Source organism: Hyperoodon ampullatus, assembly GCF_949752795.1.
Source record: "Hyperoodon ampullatus genome assembly, chromosome: 7".
NCBI lineage: Eukaryota > Metazoa > Chordata > Mammalia > Artiodactyla > Ziphiidae > Hyperoodon > Hyperoodon ampullatus.
The window spans coordinates 89,582,825-89,596,159 of record NC_136920.1 but is presented as its reverse complement, the minus strand read 5'-3'; the positions used below and the strand labels follow the sequence as shown (position 1 = coordinate 89,596,159).

Here is a 13,335-nt window from a genome sequence, read left to right as displayed (position 1 = left end):
CACTTGTGGTGGGAATGTAAATGGATACAGCCACTCTGGAGAACAGTATGGAAGTTCCTTAAGAAACTAAAAATAGAATTACCATATGACCCAGCAATCCCACTACTGGGCATATATCCAGAGAAAGCCATAATTCAAAAAGACACATGCACTCCAATGTGCATTGCAGCATTATTTACAATAGCCAGGTCATGGAAGCAACCTAAATGCCCACTGACAGACGAATGGATAAAGAAGATGTGGTACATATATACAATGGAATATTACTCAGCCATAAAAAGGAACCAAATTGGGTCATTTGTAGAGACGTGGGAATCTAGAGACTGTCATACAGAGTGAAGTAAGTCAGAAAGAGTAAAACAAATATCGTATATTAACGCATATATGTGGAACCTAGAAAAATGGTCCAGATGAACCAGTTTGCAAGGCAGAAATTGAGACACAGATGTAGAGAACAAATGTATGGACACCAAGGGGGGAAAGCAGCAGGGGTGGTGGTGGTGTGATGAACTGGGAAATTGAGACTGACATGTATACACTAATATGTATAAAATGGATAACCAGTAAGAACCTGCTGTATAAAAAAATAAAATAAAATTCAAAAATTCAATAAATAAATAAATAGAGCTCTCCTGGTGATAGTAGAGTTGTTGAAACAGCACATTGAAAATACAGAATATTTTATTTGAGCTGTAAGCTATACAGGAACAATGGGTAGATTATTCTTCATTGTTGACTGTCTCCCTAGTTACTTTAACATCCACGTTACCTTCTCCAGCCCCCAGCACTGTAGGAATGAACTATCTAGGGAACTGTGGACGTACTGAACAATTCTGAGACTCCCAGCTAATCCTCGGGGATGCTGGGTCTCATGGTAGAAAAGAATATGCACAGAAGGTCTCCTCAGAGACACTTCTTTCATGTTCTTTCTTGGATCTGCACATATTGTCTGAAATTTCCATTTTCACATCCCTCAAGAGGGTAGAACTTCTCTGGTTTCATGTAGTCTCAGTCACCCAGAACTGAGCTGCTCCCTTGCTTCAGGAGAAAGAGACAAGATTTTCTGACCTGACTGTTCCTTCAAACCCTGATCTAGAAGAAATTGATCTTTTCCTGCCAGATCACTGGTATAAATCCTATGGGTACTGGGAAAACCCCAGGAGCTTAAGGTCATTGGGCTGCCTTGGAACAGTAACCGTGGTTCTTCATCTTGTTGACCTTCCTCATCACATGTGGCATCTGCCTAAGGTGAGATCTCTTTCCTCAAATCAAATCCTGGCACTCCCCACCAGCTCCATTAACCTATCCAAAAATGTCATTGTGTGAAAATACCTCTATTACCAATGAATTTCAGGATATTTTTACTGTATTCACCATGGAGAGTAGATCTATGTCTTTTGAAAATAATGGTAACTGATTGGTAACTGATTCAAGAAACATCATTTTTATTGTTTTGCATGGTAACGTTGGAGATGCAAACCAAAAATCCTAGTGCATAATCTAAACATCTTCTAATCATATACATAAAGATGTAATTGAGTACTCACCTAGTCACTCGCAGAGCTGAGGAAAATCCAGGGCTACTCTTCTGGACTAACTGGATCTCCAGAACTCTGTGATGGAGAGAAGGGTATCATGAGTAAAGGGGTCATACAGACTCCACATGAGGTTTGGGGCAACAGGCAAAAGGAATTCATTCCTGAACATTTTTAAGTCACGGGTCTGTAATTTATGACATAAGAATAATTATTTTGGGGTGCCCTAAGAGGATAGGAAAAAGGATTAGGAGCACTGAGAAAAGGTATCCAATGTGGCCCAGTAAGAAAATCAGGTATTATGGGATACTAAGACTGGGAGTGTGAATTTGAGGAGATTTTAGGAGAAAAGTAAGTCAATAAAATAGGGTTCAAATATAAGCAAGTAATTCAGGTGGATCAGTAAAGCTGAGAGGGGGAAATTTCTGCTTTAGGAGAAGTGGTAAAATAATATCATCAGAGTGTAATTAAGTGAGGAGACAGTTTCTTGTGGGGCAGAGGAAGAAAACCTTCCCTTCTGTCATGTGTGCCGCCATTAGTCAAACAATTAAATACGAATTCCTAGAAGGAAAGGAGGGGAGATCTCAAAAAGTCGAAGAAAGAAATGTAAAGGTGTAAGAGAAGATGCTAAATTTCAAGGCATTGAGAGGAGGGAAAGGGACAGATCTTCTAGTGAATATGCAGAACACAAAAACCAGTGATGTCGAGTGAGTGTGAGTGTGAGTGTGTGTGTGTGTGTGTGTGTTAGAGAGTAATACATGATTACTTCATGGTGTTATTTCAAAGCTTCACCAGAGTCCTAGGTGCCACAGGTAAGCAGTTAACTAGTTATATCCCCTTCCTCCTTCCTCCCTGTATGGAAATGTCCATTTGATCTTTGGGCGTGTAGTAACAACCCCCAGTATATTCTGGAGAGCATCTCTTCCATACGTCACTCTTGCTGTCCCTGCCTCTTCAGCCAACATCTGTCTTAGACTACTACCCCACTTTGCTGTAGACCTATAGTGTGCTCTATTGCAGTCTGCTTCCTTCAGGTTGCTGTTTCTTTCCCCTGTATTTCTTTGCCCTAAGCATGGGCACAGACCCTTCCTTCAACTCCTTGCAATGACAGCACAGACTAAGCTGCAACTCTTATCACAATTTTTGGAAGGTATAGGAATAACTGAAGGAAACTAACAGAAAACTCAGAATGAGATACTAAATATGGCTGTTCTTAGAATCCACAGGCTCAATCCCCTCTACAGGAATTTTACATTCAATCACCACGCTAATTGATTACCTAGTCACTCTCAGAGTTGAGGTAACCCCCACCCCCCCCAATTCCTGGCTCAACATCAAGTGGGAAGGACCAGCTTACCTCCCTCCAGGTGAAGTAATCTCAAACCTCTCTCTTAGTGAAAGTCTAAGTCTCAACCACCGGGAACTCCAAGTACAGGAAGCAGTTTCCTCCTCAGCTCTCATTTTCTACCCCAGGGTTTAATTTGTTCCAGGATGATTGACAGTGGGAAACTATTTCCTTCATGATTATTCTCTGTCAGTGCATCTGAATCTAACCTCTCCACCTCTCTTCCCCATTCCCTATAGTACTGAGTTTTAAAGGCTCTGTGCTTAGCCCTCTTTTGGACTTCCTGCATTCCAATTATTTACACTCATATATTCTCTCAGCTTGAATGAGCATCTCAGTGTAAATGGCTCTGAATCCAACCCACCTAGCCTGGATTTATCCTTGTATTCTCCCACAGTGTGATATAATGAAAAGACCACAGAACATGGCATCAAAAATCCTGAATGCTAGGACTGAAATAAATTGGGTCCAAGACTTACCTAGGCAGTCCCTCTTCCCCACAATTTGCCAAAAAGAAAAGATTTTAGAGTCCCTGGTTTCCCTAGGAGCAGGAAATGCCTTTGAAGGACTTCCACAATGTCCCCACCCCTAGCCCTTCCCAGGGAAGCCCAACCTGGTAGGTATATAAAGAGGCACCTTGCAGCTTCCTGCTCTAACCTGCTGTTTTCTCCCTCCAAAATGGACACCTCCCTCCTGCTAGGACTCCTCATCCTCCTCTGCTGCTTTAGAGGTGAGTCCCTATGGTTGACAGTTGGAGAGACGTGTCCAGGATCCTGGAATGGGTCGGGGTTCACATGACAGAAGTTCTCTTGTGAGAGCCATATGGTAACAGAAGCTGTCATTCTGATGCCATGACTTTTGTCCACAACGCATCATGTCCCTGGGACCTTCACCAAAGTCTTAGTCTGCCCTTGCAGAAGGAAACAGGTAGATTATAAAAGAATTGAAAAGATTTTCACAGAAGCTGTGAGGTGAGGTTTTTAAAATGAGGTCTTCATAGAGTGTATCTTTTTTTTTTTTTTCCAACAGTACTGTACGGGTCATTTGCAGACAAAGAACATGGAAGTGAGTAGAAATGGATCAGTGGTGTGGGATGGGGAATTTGGGGGGAGGGAGGAGATGAAAGGGGCAGGCTGAGCATTGAGGGTTTAAAAGGAATCCAGAGATAGACCTTGAATTTCAACACTCAACAACTTCTTCCAGCAGGATCAGGCTGGGATGGGAGCTGATTTTAAGTTTGATGAAAAAACATGAGCAGCAGTTGACAAGGCTAAGGATAAGTGTATTAAAAAGCAAGAAAAAGGGAAGTGGAATGTTGATTTTTAAGGCACTAGCTGGCTAAGTCCAAAGTGTGGCAATTTCATGGATTTCAGATGCTTTCCCCCTTGTCAGCTTCCAGGCGCATGTAGGTAAGAAAGTCACATAGGTCAATTAAAAAGAAGGGAATGAGGCACACACACACAAAAAATGTGCATTTATCTTTTTCCTTTGAGTCTGTGCTGTATCCTAAGAGATGGGTAGGGGAGGCTGAGAGGCCCTCTAGAGGTGAAGAGAATTGAAAAGAGGGAGAGGTGCAGATATGCCACGAGAGGGGGGACTAGGCTTTGGAGGGACATAAGAGCCTAGAGTGGCTCCAGGTTAAGAGAGCAGGATGGGCCTCATGTGTTACAAGGCTTACAGTGACTCTAGGCAAGGGTAAATCTTAGAGAAAATTGCAGGTATGTTTTATTTCTCTTTGCCAGCACAGTCCATGAACTATTTGTTGGTGAACACCGTATTCCTGGTGAGTATGAAGAGGACCTGACCTGATTATCTCAGTTTTGATTTTGTTCCCCTTTTCCTTAACCCTCCACCTGTTTTACAGGCTAAAACTTCTGAGACCATAAACTTTAGACCCTCTTTTGACTCAGCCTATTTTAATAGAGGTAGATGCCCATGTTTAATGAGTCTCTGGCAAGGCCCTCAGGGCTCCCAGCAGACTTCAAATTTGAAAGAGGAGGTGGGCCCTTTCATAGCAGTGTGAGACCCTCTCTCACTTCGACTTCCCTACTCTCTGGCCCAAATTATAGAAATTATTCAGTGTAGGATGTGCCACCTCCAGTTTCCAGGAGAGAGGTGTTCCAGAGGCAGAGGAATATGTACTGCAACAATGGAAGAGGCTTGCACAACTGGGAGGATTTTCAGAAGTAAGTTGTGGGTTTGGGGACGGGGTGGGGCAGAGGAAGCAGACAGGGATACATTAGTCATAGTAGAAAGGTGGGACCTTACTTTAGCTCAGGCAGTCTCAACTCTGGGATGACTGACTATCTCTATCCCATAGCATACCATAATGAAAAATAGATAGGGGTAGTCTCTGAGGGCTGGGGGTCTGTAGCTATGGAACCAATATTTTGAGAAGCCTGAAGAAAACAGAGGAGACTTAACTGAGGGGAAAGGAGAGGCACAATACAGCCAGTGGAGAACAGTTGGATGTTGGAGTGAGGAGGGAAGTTCTTTGTCTTTGTCCCTGCCTGGACCTCCTTGTGGGTGATTTTAAACTGTGAAAATAGAGGGGCCAGTGTTAGCAATAAATATTGGCTCTTCATGGGTAAGACTAAACATCATGATTTCTCCGTTTTCCTAGCCTTTGTGCTGAGCGATTCCTTAGTATTTCTAACCCTTACTTAAACCACTGTTAACATTCCCAGTGGAAACATCCAGCTTGGGCAATCCTTGAATTGCTGCTGTCATTACATCCCCATATCCAGGAATTTTTTTTTTTTAACTACTCTGCTATTGCTTTTCTTTTGGGAAACCCCCAAATTCCAACATCTTCCGATTCTTCACATTTGAATAACCGAGCCTTGAACTACACAAGGTTGTTTTTGTATGCTGGTGCAGGCTGGAAAGAAGGTGTTTTTTTGTTTGTTTTTCCAGAAACCTCTTTGCTGATCTGTTTCTCCTCCTTCTGCAGATGATGGTACACCCTGGTTAACCTTTAGGGGCTGCCTAAAGAACTGTGCTAATGTGAACAATATAAAATGGAGTGGCTATTTGGTGAACTTCAGGTGCTGCAGGAGCCGTGACTTGTGCAATGAAGACCTCTAGAAATCACTGGTCCTTTTCTGGCTTCAGTCTCTGGGTGGGTGACATTGTTGGTGCCACCTCTTCACAATGATTTTCTAAAAAAACACACTTCAGATTGCAAACATATGGCTCTGCCTTCTGCATATGTAAGAAAAAACCCTCTCTTTTTCTATCAATAGATTCTCTGCCTTGGCCCCTGGCGGGGTGAGGGGTAGGGAACACCTTGAATACAAGATCAACACATCCTGCAGGTTGTTACAGAACCTAGTGCTTTCACTGAATACCCAAGTTGCTTCAGAAAAGGAAGAAGATAGGTCAGTTCTTCTCCCTGCTCCTTCCCTTCCTTCTGTGACAGAATATTTTCATTTTTTCTCTTGGTATTGTTCTTCTTATCTCACTCCAATTAAAGCGTATAACTCTGGCCTCATGGGGAGGGAGGGGGCAATGTGAAAAGAGATGACTTAAGTCTTCATAAATTTTGTTCATGAATGCTATTACCCGAGAGAGGAGCAGGGCAGAATATAGAAAGAAATTTGTACCAGAGCCATGAAGGGAAAAAGATTTTCTGCCTTGTAGAATGAGACTCTCTATGGAGTCGGGGGTTGGAGAAGAAAAGGAGAGGGCATGCCTGGAATTCTAGAGATAGTATTTGCACTCTGCTTCCCTGGCAAACTCATAGGAAGGCATCAACCCCTAGACAGGGAAGAGCTGTAGTATGCTTCCAAGGAGATGAGACCAGAAGTAGCCACACAAATGTTCCCATGCCTGCAGCATGGCATGGAGGAAGCTGAGATCTGTGGGGTCTGAGGAAGCCATGTGGGTCTGTCCACTAGACATCTCAGCAGCAACCTCTGTGGAGAGCTGTCCCCATGACCAAATGCCTTTCCTCACCCTCCACCTCCACCTCACACATGCTCGGGTCTTCCGCTTGTACAGTTCTAGCACATACATCCTGCAGGTTGTTACAGAACCTAGTGCTTTCACTGAATACCCAAGTTGCTTCAGAAAAGAAAGAGGATAGGTCAATTCTTTTCCCTGCTCCCTCTCTTCCTTTCCCTTTTTTTTCCCTTCCTGGGAAAAAACAGGGGTTGGAAAATGTATGCTCATAAGGATTGATGACTGATTCCTAACAAACTGGTAGGATGAAGCCTGAAAAGGGTGATTAATTAATATTATAAAAATATCATAAAGAAAGTTACATTTCTTCCATACCCATATTGTGTTTTCTTCTTTCTCTCCTCTCCAAACCCTTCTTTAATTTCGTCAACAAATATTTATTTTAAAAGTCCTGTATTTGAGGCACTGCTGGACCTTAGGATACCGTAGTCATGATCGCTGTCCTCATGGTATCTAAAGCAAGAATGAAAATATAAAGAGATAATTAAACATGCAAGTTGAAACAAAATAATAAAAAATAAACAGGTGGGAATATTTGGTATAAAATATAACAAATCAGAAAAAGCCCACAATAGATGAAATATTATATGTATCTCTTGAAAAAGATGAGCAAAGAATTAGGCAGTTGGAAGACCAGAATGAGGAACTCTCCCAGAATACAGTAATAAAGAAGAAGATGTAGAAAAGATGACCATAGAATAGAAAGGCTTACAGAGTACAGACCTAAGAAATAAGGAAAAACATAAGCTAAATATAGTAAAACATAAGTTATATATAGTAAAACATAAATTAAAGACTATAAAAGATGACAAATCTTTAAGCACTTCCAGTAAGAAAGAGCATGAAAAGCATAAAGGGAGAAAGAATAAATGCCAAAGTCTTAACAAAGAAACTTAGAACAATGTATAAATTCAGAAAAAGTCATGTCTAAGTGATGGTATGCTTTACCGGTATTTTTTCAAGCCAACTACTGTATCTTTCAGGAGGTTTTAATAGCTTTCTTTATATGGATTTTTTCTGTTGTATATGAGATTCCATTTTATATTCTAAGTTGTTATTGTAATGCAAAGGCTATTAATAACTGAATGTTAATTTCATGTCCTAGTGCTTTAATAAATTATCATTATATCTCAGTTTTTCTATTGATTCTTTTGGTTTCATAAGATTTTTTATACACTCTTTCATTTGAAAAAGAAAATAGTTTTGCCTCCTTCTTTCAAATTCTAAGCCCTCTAATTGCTTTCTGTTGTCTAATTGCATTGGCTATACTTCTAATATTATATTAATGAGCTGTCCTTGTCTTATTCCTTATTTTATCATGACCATCTAATGTTTCCCCATTACATAAAATAGTGGCTTTGGGACTGAGGTATACATCATTTTATCATGTTAAAGACATATTCATTGGGACTTCCTCGGTGGTGCAGTGGTTAAGAATCCGCCTGCCAACGCAGGGGACACGAGTTCGATCCCTGGTCCGGGAGGATCCCACATGCCGGAGCAACTAAGCCCATGCACCACAACTACTGAGCCTGCGCTCTAGAGCCCAACTACTGAGCCTGCGTGCCACAACTACTGAAGCCTGCATGCCTAGAGTCCGTGCTCCGCAACAAGAGAAGCCACCACAATGAGAAGCCCGTGCACCACAACGAAGAGTAGCCCCCGCTCACCGCAACTAGAGAAATCCTGTGCACAGCAACGAAGACCCAACGCAGTCAAAAATAAATAAATAAAAATAAATAAATTTATAAAAAATAAAGTACAAAAAAAAGCTACTCATCAATTCCCCTTTTATTGTTTCTTTTTCATATAAATGGGTGTTAAATTTTGTCAAATGACTTCTTGTTTCCTTTGAAGATCATCTGATTTTTCTCAGTTATTATAATACTATATTAATTGATATTTTTTAACATTAAACCACTCTTATATCCCTAGAATAAGACTCACATAGTCATGATGTATAGTAAATATATTGCATTAATTGGCTCCAATTATTCACCCCTCGTTTTGTCTACATCCTCTGACCTATAATTTTTCATTGTCCTCCCATTGTAGGTGGGATAACCTGCCCAGTCTCCTAATTCTAGGCTTGGTCATGTAGCTTGCTTTGGCCACTGGGGTGTCAGCAAACTTAATGTAATCACAGGTTTAAAATGGGCTTGGGTCTTGCCCAAACATGGGTTCGAGCCCTGGTCTCTGAAGATCCCACATGCCATGGAGCAACTAAGCCCGTGCGCCACGACTACTGAACCTGTGCTCTAGAGCCCATGAGCCACAACTACTGAGCCCACAAGCCACAACTACTGAAGCTCACGCACTTAGAGCCCATGCTCCACAAGAGAAGCCACTGCAATAAGAAACACATACACCGTAACAAAGAGTAGCCCCTGCTCTCTGCAACTAGGGAAAGCCCGTGCGCAGCAACAAAGACCCAATGCAGCCAAAAATAAATAAATTAATTAAATATATATATATTTTTTTTAAGCCACTGAGTTTTTAAATGGTTACTCAACAAAAACTAAATGATTCATTATATATTATCTCATCTGCTTTTGAAATCTGCTAATATTTTGAAATTGAAGTATTTTTATAAGTGAGATTTTTATAGTGCTCTATATTATATAAACTCAAATTGGATTTAGATATTAATATTTGCTTAATAAAAACAATGAAATTTCCTTTCCTCATCTATAGTACAAAATAGTTTAAGTAGCATTAGGATCATCTAATCTTTAAAGGTTTTTTGGAAGATTTCTGTGTAACTGTACAGGCCTAATGCTTCTTTGGTAGGTGATGGGAGCTCTTTTATAATTTTCTCTATTTCTTTGATAGAAATCAGTTTGTGTAGACTTCCTAATTCTACTTTGGTCAGTTTGGGTAAAAATTCTATTTTCCTAGAAAATTACCTATTTCAATTATTGCTTATATCCATTTGTGTGGAATTATACAAATTAGTTTTGAAACTTAAAGTAAATATTTGTTTAAATTTCCTCAGTTTGGATATTTATTTATCCTTTGCAATATCTAATTTTTTTTTTTTTTTTTTGCGGTACACTGTTGTGGCCTCTCCCGTTGCAGAGCACAGGCTCTGGACGCACAGGCTCATCGGCCATGGCTCACGGGCCTAGCCACTCCGCAGCATGTGGGATCTTCCCGGACTGGGGCACGAACCTGTGTCCCCTGCATCGGCAGGCAGACTCTCAACCACTGCGCCACCGGGGAAGCCCTGCAATATCTAATTTTTAATATTTGTGAAGTCTTTTTAAAAAAAATTATATGTTAACTTGTGATTTGCCTATTTAGATGAACTTTTTAGTTCATTAGTTATATATTTTTTTCTGTTTTCTACCTGTGGCAGACATATCCTAAGGTATGGGATATACCCAATCAGTCACACACTTGGATAACCCCCTGTCCCTTGTGTGTGGGCAGAAACTGTGACTTGATTCTAACCAATAGAATATAGCAAAGGTGATGGGGTGTTACTCATATTATCATGTTTTATTGTATAAGACTCACTTTGCAGACTAGAGAGATTCTCCCACTGGCCTTAAAGAAGTGATATTAAAATTGCCTATGGGGATGGCCACATGGCAGGGAACTGTGGACAGCCTCTGCAAACTTAAAGAGGCCCTGGCCAATAGCCAGAAATAAAATAGAAACCTAGTCCTATACTGCAACAAGATTAAGTCTATCAACAATCAGAAGGAGCTTGGAAGTGGATTCTTCCTCAATTAGGTCTCCAGATGAGAACACGGCCTGTCCTACACTTGACTGCAGCCTTGTGGGATTCTGAGCTGAGAACCCAGCTAAGATGTGCCTGGACTTCTGACCTATAGAAACTGTGAGATAAAAAATGTGTGTGTTTTTAAGCCACTAAGTCTATGGTACACAGTTACAGAAAGTAAGCCAGCCAAACGAAAATAAAACCCTAACTCTTAGATTTCTACATTTATTTATTGCTAGTTCTTTCCTTCTCTCTGCTTACTTTGTTTTTCTTGTTCTGCTACTTTGAGTGTTTAATTCATTCATTTTCTTTTTTCATTTGTATGTGTATTTAATGCTGTGAATTTTCCTCTAGTAAATGCTTTTGCTGTATTCCATAGTTTCTATGTCATGTTTTTCATGTTTGCTGTTAAGAAATTCTACATTTTTTTGTTCTTGGATTGCCCTTTTGACATAGGAGTTGCTTAAGAACATGTTTCTAATATTTCCTGGTTGTAGAGTCTTTTCAGTCTTGTTTTTAGCTTTAGTTTATTGCATGTGGTAAATAAATATTGCTTATATTATTTCTATTTCTTGAAATTTTTTGAGTATTTCTTTGAGGCTTTGCAAAGATTTCCCAAGTTTAGATATTTGAAAGGACTCACCAGACTTCACAGAACATACTTATTCCTTATGGCGCATACTTACTCACAGAGCAAACAAAGTACCACTTTTATTTAAAGACAAAGGATACAATGCAACAAAAGAAAGAGTGCAGGCAAGCATTGGGGGAATCTGACATTCCATGCATAGGCTCCCCAAGAATCCTTATTTGCATATAGACTATTCTCTGTCACTAGACTGAACAACCAAGATCTGAGTGAGGAATCTTGGCTTCAGGAGAGTTTAAAACAGAAGTTCTTAATGAGGGTGTATGTAACTGGGGTGAGGGTGGGGTGTTAATGTCTCTCTGACCACATGCTCAAGCCAGGCTGGAAAAAGTTTATTTTACATCAGTAAATAAAATGTCCTTGAGGAAGGAGACAAGATGGTGGAATAGAAGGACTTGAGCTCACCTCCTCTCATGAAAATACTAAAATCACAACAAACTATGAACAACCATTGACAAAAAAGACTAGAACCTACCAAAAAAGATATTATACATCCAAAGACAAAGAAGAAGCCACAACAAGATTGTAGGAGGGGTGCGTACACAATATAATCAAATCCCATACATGCTGGGTGGGTAACCCACACACTGGAAAATAATTATATCACAGAGGTTCTCCCATAGGAGTGAGAGTACTAAGCCCCATGTCATACTCCCCAGCCTGGGGTTCTGGAATCAGGAGGAGGAGCCCCCAGAGCATTTGCTTTGAAGGCCAGCAGGGCTTGAATGCAAGAGCTTCATAGAACTGGAGGAGATAGAAACTCCACTCTGGAGGACATACATAAGGTCTCATGCACACCAGGACCTAGGGAAAAAGCAGTGACTTCATAGGAGCCTGGGCCAGACCTACCTGCTGGTCTTGGAGGGTATACTGGCTAGGTAGGGGGTGCCTGTGGCTCACTGTAGGAATGGGGACACTGGTGGCAGAGGTATTGTGGAGTGCTCATTGGCATGAGCTCTCCTGGAGGCTGCCATTTTAACACCAAGACCTGGCCCCACCCAATAGCCTGTTGGCTCCAGTGCTGGGATGCCTCAGGCCAAACAACCAACAGGGCAGGAACACAGTCCCACCCATCAGCAGACAGGCTGCCTAAAGTCTTCCTGAGTCTACAGCCACCTCTAAACACCCCCCTTGACACAGCCCTGTTCACCAGAGGGAGAAGAACCAGCTCCACCCACCAGTGGGCAGGCACCAGTCCCTCCCACCAGGAAGCCTGCACAAGCCTCTAGACCAGCATCACCCACCAGGGGGCAGATACCAGAAGCCAAGAGGAACTATTGATACAATCCTGCAGCCTGCAAAACAGAGACTGCAAACACAGTAGGTTAGACAAAATGAGACAGCAGAGGAATATCTTCCAGAGAAGGAACAAGATAAAATGCCAGAAGACCAACTAAGATAGGCAACTAAGACCAACTATGGAGATAGGCAAACTACCAGAAAAAGAATTCAGAGTAATGATAGTAAAGATGATCCAAAGTCTCAGAAAAAGAATGGAGGCACAGATCAAGACGATACAAGAAATGTTTAACAAAGACCTAGAAGATTTAAAGAACAAACAGAGTTGAAGAATATAATAATTGAAATGAAAAATACACTAGAAGGAATCAATAGTAGAATAAATAAGGCAGAAGAACGAAAAGGTGAGCTGGAAGACAGAATGGTGGAATTACTGCTGTGGAACAGAATAAAGAAAAAAGAATGAAAAGAAATGAAGACCGTCTAAGAGACCTCTGGGACAACATTAAATACACCAACATTCACATTATAGGGGGTCTCAGAAGGCGAAGGGAGAGAGAGGGCCTGAGAAAATATTTGAAGAGACAATAGCTGAAAACTTCCCTATCATGGGAAAGGAAACAGTCACCCAAGTCCAGGAAGTGCACAGAGTCTCATACAGGATAAACTCAAGGAGGAACATACCGACACACATATTAATCAAATTGACAAAAATTAAAGACAGAGAAAATATTAAAAGCAACAAGGGAAAAGCAACAAATAACATACAAGGAAATCCCCGTAAGGTTATCAGCTGATTTTTCAGCAGAAAATCTGCAGGCCAGAAGGGAGTGGCATGATATATTTAAAGTGATGAAAGGGAAAAACCTACAACCAA

The 13,335-nt window shown here is 41.0% G+C and overlaps 1 protein-coding gene and 1 long non-coding RNA gene across 3 annotated transcripts in view; one reads left to right on the top strand and one right to left on the bottom strand.

Annotated features, from left to right (window-relative positions):
• Positions 1–13,335, bottom strand: part of LOC307056524 — a 64,110-nt gene that overhangs the window by 45,276 nt on the left and 5,499 nt on the right. For both annotated transcript variants that reach the window (XR_013811012.1, XR_013811013.1), the window contains exons 4-5: positions 7,159–7,296; positions 1,548–1,613 (exon numbers count right to left, since the gene is read on the bottom strand). This is a non-coding gene — a long non-coding RNA (uncharacterized lncRNA). The remainder of the gene's footprint in view (positions 1–1,547; positions 1,614–7,158; positions 7,297–13,335) is intronic.
• Positions 3,559–5,967, top strand: PATE1 (prostate and testis expressed 1; the record flags this gene model as incomplete). Its single annotated transcript, XM_079709441.1, has 3 exons — positions 3,559–3,610; positions 4,950–5,066; positions 5,834–5,967. 3 exons carry the CDS (start codon positions 3,559–3,561, stop codon positions 5,965–5,967), a joined length of 303 nt encoding a protein of 100 aa, XP_079565567.1.